Below are 15,184 nucleotides of genomic sequence, written 5' to 3'. Positions count from 1 at the left end.
AGTGGGGCTAACTTCCCAGTAAAGGGGCTAGAATTGCAGCCTAATTTGTTTTCTACTTTTCTCAACAAGTAATTTACCTGAAAAAGCAATTGATAATAAGTGAATTAAAATATTAAAGATATGCACTTACATCCGTGCATCTAGTTTGGCCTTAACTATTGTATGTGTTGAGCCTTTCAGGGCAATCTGCCTGGGATCAGTGTCAGGAGTTTGAGAGAGAAAAAACCCTTCTTCTAATTTCTGTACTTAACCTGAGTTCAGCTGCATGCAGAGTACAAACTCCAAATGGAAAGGAGATGGCGTGAGGCTTTCAAGTTCATTTATGGACAAATCCAGAAAGAAGCAAAACAAACAAGTGGTTTACTCTGTGGCTGGAATGTAGTGGCAAAAGGATGATTTCTGAGAAAAAGAGTAATAGAATGTTCTGAAATAACATAAAATGCAACAAGTGACCTGAAATTTAGGGAATGTAAATAGTTAAGAGACAAAATTAATCCACCAGGAAACAGATAATTTTTTTAAAAAGTCAATGAAATGTTCTCATATGAGGCCATAAGATCACTTATTTCTTTAAAAAAAACCAAAAAACAATTTTGTAAATCTACATCTAAACAAAGAGCAGCATAGTTCTCTGTGCCAGTCAGTAAGTGTTTTGTATGGAAATTAAGTATTGCTGCAACATCCAAGTGTCAAACTCTGTGGTGTACAGTGCCATCCTGCAATGTTGCTCTGGTGAAGTAGAATGGGCCTGCACCATACCTAAAGCACCATCTTTATCAACTGTGGTGCAGCACTGTCACATAAAGTAAAGAAGGGAACAGACTGGCAAGGAAATTGGTTGACAGTAACTCCTCAGTGAAACAATAGAGCTTCCAGTAAAAGATACCCTTGGTACCAGGGTAATGTAGAGATCTGAGAAAGATAATTAGTAAGCAAGCAATCAGGGGTTAAAAATCCATTCCAGGAGCAAGTTCCATGCCGCAGGGAGACTGCAGGAAGTGGGGATGGGAGTGGAGTAACTTGGGGCTACAGCAAGCTAGAGCAGGTTCAAGCTAGAGAAGGAAGCGGACTAGAGGCAGGAGGTAGGCATTTTGAATACAAGGCCTGGAATTGGTAAGTAGAAATGTTGCATGTGTTCATTCAGTGAGCAACGGCCTGTCCCTCAAAGGTGTCATATTTATATGGGAAGGACCCCTCACTGCTGGCTAGTGTTGTGGTGCAGTTCCCTGAAGGTCACATACCACAGTAACTGATGGTCGCCTGTCAAACTGAGTGTTAGGCTGAGCTCTAACAGACCCAGGTTTGGAAATGTACTAACCTCAATGCATCTTTTATGGTGTCTTCAAATAGGAAACTCAATTATATGGCTGAGATATGGTAGGAAGCTGTTTTAATGTGATTGCAACTAATATGCAGAATAGTAAAGGAGATCTGGTACAGTGGTACATAATGCTCATTAATGTCCATGTGTACATACATTAAGGCTACAATCTGTAAGTATATGTCATGAGGATCCATAGCCTTTGATTCCTATAGTTCAGAGATTATAGTTCAGAGGACATTAAACAACCAGGTGCTTGAGAGGAATGGAAAAAGGCCTTCCTCATTCTTACTTAAGCCAATTTTTTTTTTTTTTTTTTTTTACCTTTATTGCGTTAGCATACAGCCATAGCAAGATAAGACAAAAAAGCAAGAGAGAAATAACCTGATAAAACAGAATTCAGACGATATTACGGGCATTGTAACATTTAAATTACCCTAAAACAATAATATAAAAATTTAGTTGCCAGCACCGGGAATCTAAAATGCAGATGTATATAAAACATAAAATGGCCCCAAAATAGGCTTGGCACATTTGGTTAAAAAGGTAATACAGAGAATTAAAACAGGTCCAGGTCTGGGACCCACTACCCAGTCAGTGTAGCCCTAAGTTTCAAAGCCTGCACTATAAAGATTGCCACCCCACGTGAAATTTGGGGATTTGCATCCACAAGAAGGAATTTCAAACAGTCTTCCTTAGAAGTGATGGTGGGCGGGATCAAGAGGAGGAGCTTAGTTCTTATTAGCTCATAAATAGGGCAGTAGAAAAAGAAGTGTATGAAGTCCTCTACTTCATTCATTGTGCATGGACAAAGACGCTGCGTAATGGGGGTCTTAAAGTAAATCCCCTGCAAGAAGGCCGTGGGTATAGAATGGAAACGGGCCATGGTAAACGCTCTTCTCAAATTGGGCTCCGTCAGGTCTGTCAAGTAGTTGGCAAGTGATCTTACCACTTTCACTTTAGGGAGCCACTTGGAGAGGCGAGCTGTGGCGGACTGTGCCCGGTCCATGGCCTCGTCTCTTGTAAGAATCCAGGCCCGGATATTGTGATGGTCCCAAGATGACAGCGTGTCAAGATCTGGGAGGGAGTAGCGTGCCGTGATAATCTCCATGGCCTTGGACCATTTGTTGTTAAAAGCACAAGTTAAAAAGGCTTGCCTGGCTAGTAGGGAGCCTGGGGCTTTGATTAATTTACAATAAAAACTAATTATTCTAATGTGGGCTCTCGCAACAATAGAGGGGAGGCCCAGTTCTGTTCTTAACTGTGCAGCAACCGAGCCCCTGGGGAGGCCCAGTAACTTTCGTGCAAAAGAGTTTTGTAGAGTCTCGAGCCGTTGTAGTGTTTTTAAATTCCACCCCCAGATTTCAACCCCATACAGTAACATCGGGAGGACTTTGCTGATAAATGCTTTTCTGATTGGAGGAACCAACTGGCCGCCTTTTGCATAGAAGAATTTCTCCAAGGCTTTGATGGTTCTACGGGCAGCCAGGATGGTCATATTTAGGTGAGCTGACCAACTAAGCCCATGCTGAAAAGTGATGCCCAAATACTTGAATGCTGAACAATATTCAATAGAGTGGCCCTCAAAATTCCAGAATGGCTTCCGAGTTTTCGTGCCAAAAGTAAGGATTTTGGTTTTGGCGAAATTGATTTTGAGGGAGTTGGTATCACAATATGTCATGAGTCCTCTGAGCATGTCGTTTAAGCCCTGCTTGGTTAAAGACAGTATCACCATGTCGTCCGCATAGAGTAGTATGGGGATCTTGCGCTGTTGTAAACAGGGGGCAGATTGGTTTAGGGCCTTCATGGTTGTAACGATGTCATTAATGTAGAAATTAAATAGAAAAGGGGCCAAGAGGCAGCCCTGTTTGACCCCTTTATTCAGAGGGAAAGAATCAGAAAGAGCTCCCAGAGGGCCAAATTTTACTCTGGCCGATATGTCATTATGAATTTCCATAAGAAGGTGGAGGAGTCTCTTATCTATGTTGGTGTAACTAAGCTTCTGCCATAGCCTATCTCTAGGGATGGAGTCAAAAGCGGAGGTCAGGTCCACAAAAGCCGCGTGTAGTTTGCAGTTGAACCTGTTTAGGTATTTATCAATCAATGTAAATAGAACAAGACATTGGCCAGATGTACTATGACCTTTACGGAAGCCAGCCTGTTCCGGATGGAATAGCTTTGTTTCTTCTGCCCACTCGATTAATTTCTCTAACAAGAATCTAGAGTATACCTTGTATGATATGTCCAGCAGGCTAATAGGTCGATAGTTACGCGGATCTTGTGGGTCCCCCTTTTTATGTATTGGGATGACTATGCTCTGCTTCCAGTTAGGTGGAATCTTAAGAGTAGCATTAATAGTGGTAAAGAGAGATGCTAAAATAGGGGCCCACCACGTCTGGTTCGATAAAAATACCTCAGGTGGTATCATATCCTCCCCCGGGGATTTATCCCCTGATAGCATGCTAATTAGTTGTAGACATCTCTCTGGGGAAACTGGTTCCCAGGTGGGCAAGGCAGATGCTGGAAGAGAAGAGACTACGTTTACTTCAGGATCTGGGGCGGAATACAGCTGAGCAAAGTGAGAGTGCCAACTGGCTGCTGTGATATTATTAACGATGAACGAGTGGGGTCTTAAACCTGCATTAATTAAATTCCAGAATTTCTTGTCGTCACGGGTTTTAATGGCCACTGACAGGGCCGTCCAGCGTTCTTTCGCAAAGAGCAATTTCTTATGTTGAAGCAACTTCTTGTAGAATGAACGGAATTGGGCTAACTCCCTGATTTTGCTCTGGGAGCTGTCTGATTTCATATCAGACTGAAGAAATCTAAGCCAACTTCTGCACTGTTTGCATTCTTGGTCGAACCAAGTTTGATTCTTCCAGGTTAGAATCGCACGGGGAGGTTTCGTGAGTGAGGGAAGCAAGTAGGCTAGAATTTGCTGGAAAGTTGAGAAATGATTCACATTCGTTGTTAACAGCTGAGCTTTCAAGGCTAGGATCTCAGGGGAATTTAGGAGGACTTTTATGTCTTGCTCCAGATAGATATCCCACTTCTTACGTCCGGGGGCTAAGATCAGTGGGTCCTGGAGGTGGAATGAGCTGGGAAGCCCCAGCTGTGAGGGGGGGAAGGAGATGGCGATTGGAAGGTGGTCACTTTCCGTTCTGTTGAACACATTGAAGCAATATGCCTTATCATTAAATGCCGAGGAGGACCAGATGTAGTCTATAACGCTTGCCCCTCTCGAACCTAGAAAAGTATAGAATCCCCCGGACCAGTCTTTGGGTGTGCCATGCAAGCTGTGCAGCCCGCAGTTTATGGTAAGCTCCAGTAGTATGATGCCAGCCCTATTGATGGTCTTATCATGTGAGTTCCACGTAGGAAACCACTCTTCTTCTATGAATAATTGCGACTTATGGGTGAATGAGCCTATATCTGCTCCGATTCTGGCGTTAAAGTCCCCCATTATAAGGATCTCTGACTTTGGAAATTCAGCCACCGATTTATCGAGGATAAATCTTAAATCCTCCCAAAACTGATTTGATTGAGAAGGGGAGGAGGTAGATGGATTGTACAAGTTTACACATATGAAGTCCCCAACCGAGCTATTAGTGATATGTAAAGTTTGAATGGAATTACTCTCTAACCAAAAGAGAGGAACTTAAGCCAATGCCTCATTAAATGCCTCTGACAGGAGTGTCGGAGAAAAGGGAAAATAGCAGCAGAGCATCTCTTCCCAGTAGTCAGTCTTTATGAGTCTACTGCCCAATCTAATGAGCTGTTGTGCGTGTCTTATAAAATTGAGCCGACAGAAAGCTAAAATGAAAGATGCAATTCTATGTGAAATTAACTGGAAGCATATCCAACTGGACACAGCATGACTTACTTTCAAGGAAACAAACACTTAAATCTACATAGTGTCAGACCTTCCATCCTACTGTGTTTGAGGATATTTCATAGCTTCTGTTGTTTTTAAAGAAAGGCTTCCAGATAATTAGCTTTTTAGTGAAACATTCAGAGAGAGAAAAAATCCTTATTCCTCCAGAAAGCTCTACAAATAATTTGCATATTTTGTCACCCAAACAAATGCATTATCTTATTTAAGAGAAGCAAAACATTAACGTCTCTCATTAAAGTTCATTACAATGCCTTCTGTCCTATTGTAAGATGATCTGTATCTCTTTAATGAGATACAATGTTTCGCATGAAAAATATACAGGGACTGAAGCACTGAACACTGGCATATTGCAGGATAAGGTTCAAATCTTAAATACTTGTTTTCCACTGAAATGGCACTGTGTTTCCTCCTTCTCATCACTGTTACATCTGCCTAGGTAACCTCATGATATCCTGCACCTTCCCTCCCACTTCCATATGGCAGTAAATATTGTCCACCCAGTGCACAGATGTACAAATAACAGTGAAGAGTTGTGGTAACAGATAGCTAGGAATGCTATTATATTTTATCTTCAAATCAAATTCATAAATGACCTTCCAAATTATTAATAATGTGTTTCCAATAAATTCACAACCACTTTAGAAGAGGTATTCTATTTCCCATTCTAAATTGGCGAGTGCCATTCCACTCCTCAGGAGCATCCAAAGTTACAAACACACTTGCACACTTCAGGCTTTCATATAGGGTGAAACAATCTGTGAGGGTAAAGGAGCTGCCTAACCGCTCCCCACCCTCATCCGCTGTCCCTTTTCCAGTCCCTCTCCATGAATTTGAGAGGAAAGGTCTGAAGTGGGGGAGCCCTACTCTACTTGTGGAGGATTCCTGAATGATTTAGATTCTCTCCCCACCCCCAGGACAACACAGGGAGATCCCACAAGGCAGGAGGAGTTTGCTTCATGCATTCATCATCCGTTTCATACAAGGGTAAGCTAACCAGGGTAGGCATGACTCCCATCAGTAAGAAGTATCCTTAGCCGTTCTAGGTCACACCTTTGTTAAACCATTTGGCCCTGAAGGAGCTGGTCTTGGAGTATGTTGCCTGGGTAAAACAGATAATCTGCTATCTCTTATTAGGATCACTTGTAGTTGTGCAAGCATTCAGTTGATAGGGGATTTATTGGGTAGAGGAATTCTGTATAACACAAAACACTGCACATATTTATACTCAGAGATGTTGGTCCTAGTAGTAGTACTGTTACCTATTTTGAATTTATTTTAAATAGCACCATGGTGGAGTGAAATGCCTCAAAACAAGTCTTTGAAAACCCAAGTAGATGTAAACGTAGACTACAGCTTCCTAGACAGTGGGAAAGCTAGAGTGAGTATGCAACTTTGACTGAAAAGACAGTAAATTTATCTTAATGTGTGCTGAAACAGCTTCTGCAAGTTGGATATTAACTCAGTATTTCACAGCCCCAGCCTGGACAATTGGAGGATGTTGACAGAAAGCAGTAATTCTGCTTACACTTTCACTGCTTATTTTGGCCAGAAATAAATTCAGTGTATTTGTACAAACATAAATACTTCTCAGGTACATAGCCTCTCACTGTGCCCAAATGTTCCTTTCACTATGGTCTCATTAAATGCATCAGCAATTCCACCTTGTCTTACTTTACATTATAAATGGACTCTGCCTACAGTGGCTGATGTTTCTTGTTCTCTCTTTCTTCTATACCCTTCAAATGGCTTTATTTCTCACCAGTCTCATTGGTAAATACAGATACAATTCAGTGTTTAAACAATATATTGTTACCAGCGTCCGAAACTCCCATTGTTCCAGGTGCGTTTTGTGACAGGGAATTTCATTAATGTGAGCAGTTTCTGATCTCTGGGCGCAGTACCGAGCCTGAGATTTGAGATTAAAACTGCCATTGCTGGAAGAAAAGGAGGACGCTTTTCTGCCTCCTCACCTCCAGCCAGCCTCTGAAGACTGGAGAAGGTCTGTGTGTCCTTTTCGACCAGGAGGTGCAGTGAAGTCCGTGGTGTCTTTATGATACAGTGGTACCTCGGGTTACATACGCTTCAGTGTGGTGTAGTGGTTAAGAGCGATAGACTCGTAATCTGGGGAACCGGGTTCGCGTCTCCGCTCCTCCGCATGCAGCTGCTGGGTGACTTTGGGCTAGTCACACTTCTCTAAAGTCTGTCAGCCCCACTCACCTCACAGAGTGTTTGTTGTGGGGGGAGGAAGGGAAAGGAAAATGTTAGCCGCTTTGAGACTCCCTAGGGTAGTGATAAAGCGGGATATCAAATCCAAACTCTTCTTCTTCTTCTTTAGGTTACAGGCGCTTCAGGTTACAGACTCCACTAACCCAGAAATAGTACCTCAGGTTAAGAACTTTGCCCCAGGATGAGAACAGAAATCGGACTCCAGCGGCGTGGCAGCAGCAGGAGGCCCCATTAGCTAAAGTGGTGCTTCAGGTTAAGAACAGTTTCAGGTTAATAACAGACCTCCGGAATGAATTAAGTACTTAACCCGAGGTACCACTGTATATAGTTTATTTACACATATATACAACCTGAAAACTCCTGCCTTTTCCTCTGCTATTTCTTACCCCATGAAAGGGTTTTCTACATTTGCTGTCTGCCCAGAGTTTCTCTGTAAATGGCCTTCTTAATGGGGCATCACCCATTTCTTTGTGCTCTTTTAATGGTTCATCTCTCCAGGCAATCACCTCATCTGGAAGCCATCCTGGCTTATATTTTAACATGGTTTATATTTTTAAAATGCTAAATTCAATGTCTGGCACCCCAGAATTAGAAGGCGGGTCCCAAATATGAATGCATGAGCATTCTGTTGCAGCCAACATAACAGGATAGGGTATGTGCTTAGTTGTAGAATGTGTGGTGCTCATAGCAATTTCTGTTGCTTGTAAATGTGCCTATGGGCCCAAAAAGGTTGGCGGCTCCTACAATAAATGAATATCAGAACAGCAGAAAGACTAAAGATACAAGGCAGCAGTGACTATAAACTGCGGCCCTCCAGATGTTGTTTGATTACAACTACCTACAAAGGAAAATCAACAGTTATCTGACTTTTAGAAGAAATCTGAAGGCAGCCCTGTCCTGTATAGGTAAATTTTTAATGTTTGACATTTTACTGTGTTTGATGATTTAATTTGTTGGAAGCTGCCAAGAGTAACTGGGGCAACCCAGTCAGGTGGGCAACATGTAAATAATAATAATACTAATACTAATACTAATAATAATAATAATAATAATAATACCACCATCATCCCTGACTACTGGCTACACTGAGGGCAAATGAGGGGAGTCTAGCAACATTTGGAGGGTCACAGCTCAACCACCCCAATATGAATGAAACCTAGACTCAATATTTTCAATGGGGGGGGGACAGTACTGAGAAGAAATGTAAAATGTAGACCACAAATGAAATTGTCATAATGGAGAGAGACACATAAGCATTGGAATATGAGAAAGAAAAATGGAGAACATGAGAATAAAGGTTAAACATGAATTGGAGAAGGGAAAACACCTTCACACAAACAACCGTGTTTATTCAGTGTTGCACCCTGAAATAACTAAACTACCCCAATGTTTATCTGTCAGTTCTTTAGAGACCATTATTTGCCCTGGAGAGTTGCAGGTTTAAGAGCATCCCAGCACAGAAGGCTAAGAGAAAGTGGACAAGCTGAAATAAGAAAAGCCTTAAAACTGTAGCTGCAACACATGCTTTGCCATCTCCCTCTGTGGGTGGTTTAGACCTGGGGTTGGCAACGTGCGGCCCATGGGCTGGATGCGGCCCACGAAGACCATTTTACTGGCCCACAAGCCACCCTGAACTGAGCTGCCCGCTTGGTGAGTCCCCCGCGCACTGCGCTAAACCAGCGCAGGGACTCATCGAGTGATGCCGGAAATTGTGTCTGCGCACACGCAGATACTGGAAATCACATCTGCGCATGTCCAGACGCCAAAAATCACTTCTGCGCAGGCACAATTTTTGGCGTCTGCACATGCGCAGAAGCAATTACACACTTGGGTCAGAACTTGGGAGACTGATTAAATGTCAAACAATAATATTTTCAGCAGCATATGGAAGATAATTACACTTGAATGGTGTGGATTGTCTTTTATTTTCTATTTGTGAAAATAAATTTCATAAAATTAACCAAGAATTTTGGTGTAAGGGAGAGAGAGAGAGAGAGAGAGAAGGAGAAGAAGAAGAAGAAGAAGAAGAAGAAGAAGAAGAAGAAGAAGAAGAAGAAGAAGCAGCAGCAGCAGCAACAACAACAACAACAACAACAACAACAACAACAACAACAACAACAACAACGTGGCTATTGTTGGTCCTTCACAGAGTGTTCCTAATTTCACGAACAGTCTTTTAAGGTCAAATGAGAAAACAATGCCTTAAGAAAGCCAGCAACTTCAGTGGCATTAAAACAAAAATGCAGCGCCAAGTATTTATCTTTTAAGCTTCAGGAAACCACAAAATAACCATAGCACCATGAATCATCTTGAAACTTCAAAGCCTGCATGCCCAATGTACCATTTTAGGATCATTAAATAATGCAGCTACTGTACTGGGTGTAAATCATTAACCAAGCCCACTAAAAGCAATGCCAACCACTTCAACCTTCTTATTAAAAAAGAAAAAAATATCAACCCTGCCCTTCCCAGTAACTGTACTATTAGCTACTAGTTCTGTTACCTCAGTGTCTAACCACAATTGCCAGCTAACTAACCATCACATTAAGCATGCCTGCCTACCTTACATATTAAGTGAGGGATGACATTTTGCACAGTTAATGGTTGTGGTATCACCAGGATAATGGATGTGTCCTACAGCAGCATTCCATTTTATAGGTTATGATTGATTCAGGACAGTAAAAATATAATTATTACTAACTGTACAATTTCATCCCTGTTTACTCACAAGCAAGTCTCTTTGCTTGCCATCATTATTTAGGAGTTCAACAGAACTTTCTTTTGTGTGAACATGCACACAGGTCTAAACTTGACATGATGTTTTTTGCTTCACGCAGTTTGGAGTTACAGAGCAGATTAAGGAAAAAGCTTACATAGTCAATGTGGAATGGGAGAATCTGCTGCACTGCAGATTCAAATTGGGTCCCTTCCTGCACCAGCCATGCACAGTCAGAGGCATGCTCTCCCTGGTGCCTTGCAAGGGTTTCCTTCCCAATTTGAAAAGCAGGTAAATTGGGGTGGATATTCCAATCAGGACCAAAGTGGGGGCAAAGGGTTAAAGCTCCCTTTCCCACAACTCGGTCCCAGTCTGGCTTTGGGGGAGGGGGGCAGCATGTCAGCTATTTAGATTTTAAATAAATGAATTCACCATGCAACATCAAAATCACATCTAGTTTGGCCCTTGGTGACCCACAAAACCTCATTATAGATACAATTACTGTTTCAGCTAAATCTCTACGTACTTTTCGTATTTTTGTTAACGATCTTGACTTTCTTCAGAAGCATGCATCTACTGACAGTCTTTGAACAGAATAGTCTGTTTTTACATTTTATGCAGATGTGTTCTTAATTGTCTGATATCATGTTAATTGTGGTTTTATCATTGTTTTATTGTTCTATTAGCCATAAGGGAGTTGTATGAATTCCAACTCCCATTATTTCCAGTAAGCACAGGTGATGGAAACTGTGTGTCAGGGAAGAGTTAGAGTTAGAAGATTCCAGTTTCCCAGAGGGAGAAAGCATTCCCCAAGGGGGGGAGGAGAGCAGTGAATTGAAGAGAAGAGAGCAAGAGGAACAACAGGGAGGGACCGGCTGTTCCCAGGAAAGGCAAGGGTTAAGTTCTAGCTCAGATTCGGAAGAGGGGAGATACAAGCCAGCTATAGCCAGGAGGTTAGAAAAAAGAGCGGAAAGCGAAGGGAAGGGCGCCTTCGCCATTTTGAGAGTGGCTGGTCATGGAGAAGCAGAGCTCAGAAGGTATCTGAAAGAAGTGACTCTGAGGAATAATATTTAAGAACCGTTTATAAGAATGTTTTGTTAATACGCAATAAAAAGTTTTATAAAAGAACAAGAAGCATTTGTGTGGTGATCTGAAGAGGACAACGACCAGTCCTGACACTGTGGTCGAAAACATCTTGAGAGTACAAGGCTGGAAAAAGCTGGAAAAAATAAAAAAATGAAATTGTGCACAGGGATAGATCATATCTAGTTCTTGGCTGGTGGCTGAAAGCTCAGGTGTTATTTGATTATACAAGGACAGTGTTGGCCTACAGTGATAAACCAAGTGTTCTTCAGTTCCAGCCATTCCTTAGTTTTGCACATTCTGCTGTACATAAGTTGTATAAATCAATACTTCGGGCTTTGCAATATGGTACCTTTTTATAGACCTTAAATCACTTTTAGTTAAGATAGAATAGCCCAAATTTAGCCTGAAGATGTGGGAACAAACATTTCATGCTACTATGAACTGCTATGATTACATATTATGTCATCCATGAGATCATCAAACAGAAACTGGCAAGTATTTCTTTGTCAAACCTTTCTGCTTATACCAGCTATAGCAATTCTAGAAAAGAACAAGTTAATGCCACTGAATAGAGTGAGATAATTGTGTGGGTGAACGGAGAAAAGAAGTAATGTTTCTCCAAACTTTCAGACACATTTGCATAAGCAGAATCTAGTCAACAGTTTGTCTTGAGGTATGAACAGCTGTTCAAACATCCTTTACTAATATTCTTACCTGGAACTCTTTTGGCCCAGTTGATCATATGCACCAGTTCTCTGTCAGCCAGGTTGGTCAACAGTGTCATCATAGAAGCTTCATTGAAAGGCCTGCCAGGGTCATATTCTGAATAGACAACAGGTGGTTCAGCCTCTAGTAAGGCACTGACCATCTGATCTGCAGTCAGGGACAGGGCTGGACTGTTCTTTTTGTTATGCTTGATCATCAAAGGACTTGGCCAGAGATTTGGGCTCCTTCTCTCGGCAACAATCCCCGAATTCTTGTTGTCTTGTTCCTCTTTTTGGCGTTTGTGCTTCATTATACGGCCTCCTCTGCGGTCCTTCCGAATTCCTAGAGGGAATATAAAAATTCAGTTAGTATAATTCCCTCTTTTTTGAACACAGCACTATTCAATAGCCAGGCTGGGAATTATGCAAATGCCAATGAATCCAATTTTCTGCCCTAGGGTAAGCCATGCTATGCACTAAGCTACACTGTGAATGAATGGGAAATAATTTTTAATAGTAGTAGTATTGTTTATATATCATCATCATTATTTTCTTTATTTTATTGTCTTTTATTTTTTCCTTCTCCCTTATTTTTCTTTCTTTCTTATTTATTTATTTATTTATTTATTTATTTATTTATTTATTTATTTATTTTTACTTGAAAATCTAACAAATGAAGAGAAATGCAACAACAACAACAAAAACTCCACCAAAATTTCACCAAAAGATTCCTTTGCCTTTCATCATTCTTGAATGTAATTTGTTTTCACATTAATTGATGGAGAATAGCCAAGGAAAACTGCAGAAGAAATGTTTGGCATACTACTAGCAATGTACCAATGCGATGAAAAAGAAAAGGTTAAAAAGAGCCACTGCTTGATGGAAGTTTCAAACAAACGGTCTGCCACCTGGGAAACTGTAATTACCACATAAAAGGCAAGATGTGGGTGGACGTCTCTGTTTAAGCATTGACTTCACTCTGTACAAAACACTCTAATAATTTAATCAATCCCAAGCCAATAAATCTTGACTTAAAGGCTTCAGTTTAAATCTGACAATGAGGCTTGAAGTTTGTGGTGCTGCTTCCACCTATATCTCTTCTGGGGAAAATGTCTTCTAAGGTTGGAACGAACTGTTCTACATTGTGAGTATCTCTATGTATTGAGTGACATGTAATTGAATGAATTTAAAAAGAAAGAAATACCTAAGAAGGTTGGATTATTTAATTGCAATTTATGCACGTTGTCAACTTTCCAACTCTTCAAATAATTGTTTCCAGGTAAAGAAGTTCTGCAAATCCACACTTGCCACCTGATCCTTTATTTTAAAGGCAACATGCCTGAAGAAGCCTATCATCAGAAACAGCAAAACTTGTGGCAAAACTTTACCATCCAACAAATCTAACTAGCAAATTAATAGGGACAACTCAATCAGAAGCTTCTTGAATTCTGCCACATGGCTCACAATTAATATGATACTGGTTTGGTCTATGAAAACAGAATAGGCAAGCATATGAACGAAGGGCAAGAATTTTCACATAGTTATTTGCCTTGTGAATTGACTGTATCCTGCATTATGTCAGTTACTAATTGCATGTATCTTTACTCTGAAGAATCATGTGATTGTTTAAAAACAAAGTGCAGATGTGCATGTCTGACTTCTTGTTTATGTTTTTAAACATTTGTGGGCTATCTTAGAACTCCAAAAGCTAAAATACAACTTTTATAGATTTGTCATGGCTATTGGCCTAGTTTACAAGAAATGCTAAGCTATTTCTTGTATGAATGAGCTCCATGAGCCAGAGCAAAATGTCAGGTTTGAAGGTTCCCTAGCTCCCTGTCCCCTCTTCTTGCACGGTCAGGATAACTTCTGTTGTGTTTTACTTTCACTTTCAAAGGATCTCATCTTAACATTATCTAAACAAACCAACTTCAAACTATGGATTATGAAGGTGCCTTTTAAAACTAATCATTGCTTGCTGAAAAGCTGGCCAAGTAGTAGACTGGGGGCAAGAGAAGGGAACGTGTGAGCCTGATGCTTTGCTCAGGCTCGTGGAATCACATCAATAGAGAATTAAACCATGATTTAGCATTTAAATGGACGAAGCTGTTCTGCACACAAAGGGATGGACATATGGGCAATCTTCTCTTTTGAACTGAGTTAGAAAGCCTGCATATGCAGAACCTGATGTTATTATGAAGTTCTGAACTCTGGGGCCAATTCTCTCCAATGCCAATTTATTCATCTTATCAGTGGTGCAGCTAGAGTCAATGAAGCCACAGGCAGAAAGAGGCAGATGGTGGTGGCAGTGGCAACAAGCCTAGTGTCAGCACCTGGGTGGGATGGGCTTGGCAAGGCTCATCAAGGCTGGCTCTTGACTGCCACAGTATCCTTGAAACTTGGTGTGAAACTCCATATACAGTGGTACCTTGGTTTTTGAACATCTCGGAAGTCGAACGTTTCGGTTTTTGAATGCCGAAAACTCGGAAGTAAATGCTTTGGTTTTCAAACATTTTGGAAGTCGAATGGTCTTCCAGAACGAATTACGTTCAAAAACCGAGGTACTACTGTACTAAGAATATTTACTCCTTTTTTAACAAAATTGGTAAACTGTGTTTGGGTTTTTTTGCACTAACTTAACAGGAATGTAGATGCAGTTATTAAGCAGGGGAGGGGGGAGAGAGAAATGGAAGAGAAATGTTAGTTATGCGCTTCCCAACTGAGATACTATATATTGCCATCTAAAGGGCCCATTAAGATTAAATCCAGGGACTAAAATTAAAATTCTCCCTGGTTTGGGGTTGTGTTGGGCAACTAGGAAATCATGAAAACATTTGGATCAAAAGTCTTCCAATGTTCCTCGACAGACACCACCCCCCCAAACTGTCTCAACACTCACACACATCTCTTTTGGTCTACCGATGTTGGTGCTCTGATGCTGAAAGGGCAAGGCCCATGCAGAGGGTAAACGTGACATTGGATTTCCCTCAAAATTGGAGAGGGGTGTGAGGTATCCTACGATGCCTTAGGCACCTTCCCAGGGGCAATATTATTGCAGCCTAAAAAACTAATTTGGTGAAAGCTAAGCAAATATTTTAGTCCAAGTTGCATAAGCAGTCAAAAGCTCTAGGTTGCAGTATCTGTGTTCTTCAGGTGGGAATCAAGTAGATGACATGTATCAGCCAGTATTTTGGGAACCAGCATCTAATTACTCATCTCTGACAAGAAAACCAACT

General features: G+C 41.2%; 1 protein-coding gene and 1 long non-coding RNA gene across 5 annotated transcripts in view; one reads left to right on the top strand and one right to left on the bottom strand.

Annotated features, from left to right (window-relative positions):
* The window catches only part of ESR1 (estrogen receptor 1), a 218,292-nt gene that overhangs the window by 41,404 nt on the left and 161,704 nt on the right, over positions 1-15,184 (bottom strand). For all 4 annotated transcript variants that reach the window (XM_053382194.1, XM_053382193.1, XM_053382196.1 and 1 more), the window contains one exon: positions 11,959-12,291. In XM_053382194.1, the coding sequence (XP_053238169.1) occupies positions 11,959-12,291 (333 nt within the window). The remainder of the gene's footprint in view (positions 1-11,958; positions 12,292-15,184) is intronic.
* Positions 1-15,184, top strand: part of LOC128410663 (uncharacterized) — a 114,601-nt gene that overhangs the window by 59,504 nt on the left and 39,913 nt on the right. The window lies entirely within an intron of this gene.

This window comes from Podarcis raffonei, chromosome 3, assembly GCF_027172205.1.
Source record: "Podarcis raffonei isolate rPodRaf1 chromosome 3, rPodRaf1.pri, whole genome shotgun sequence".
Taxonomy (NCBI): Eukaryota; Metazoa; Chordata; class Lepidosauria; order Squamata; family Lacertidae; genus Podarcis; species Podarcis raffonei.
The sequence above is the reverse complement of the archived record's forward strand: the minus strand, read 5'-3'. Positions and strand labels throughout refer to the sequence as shown.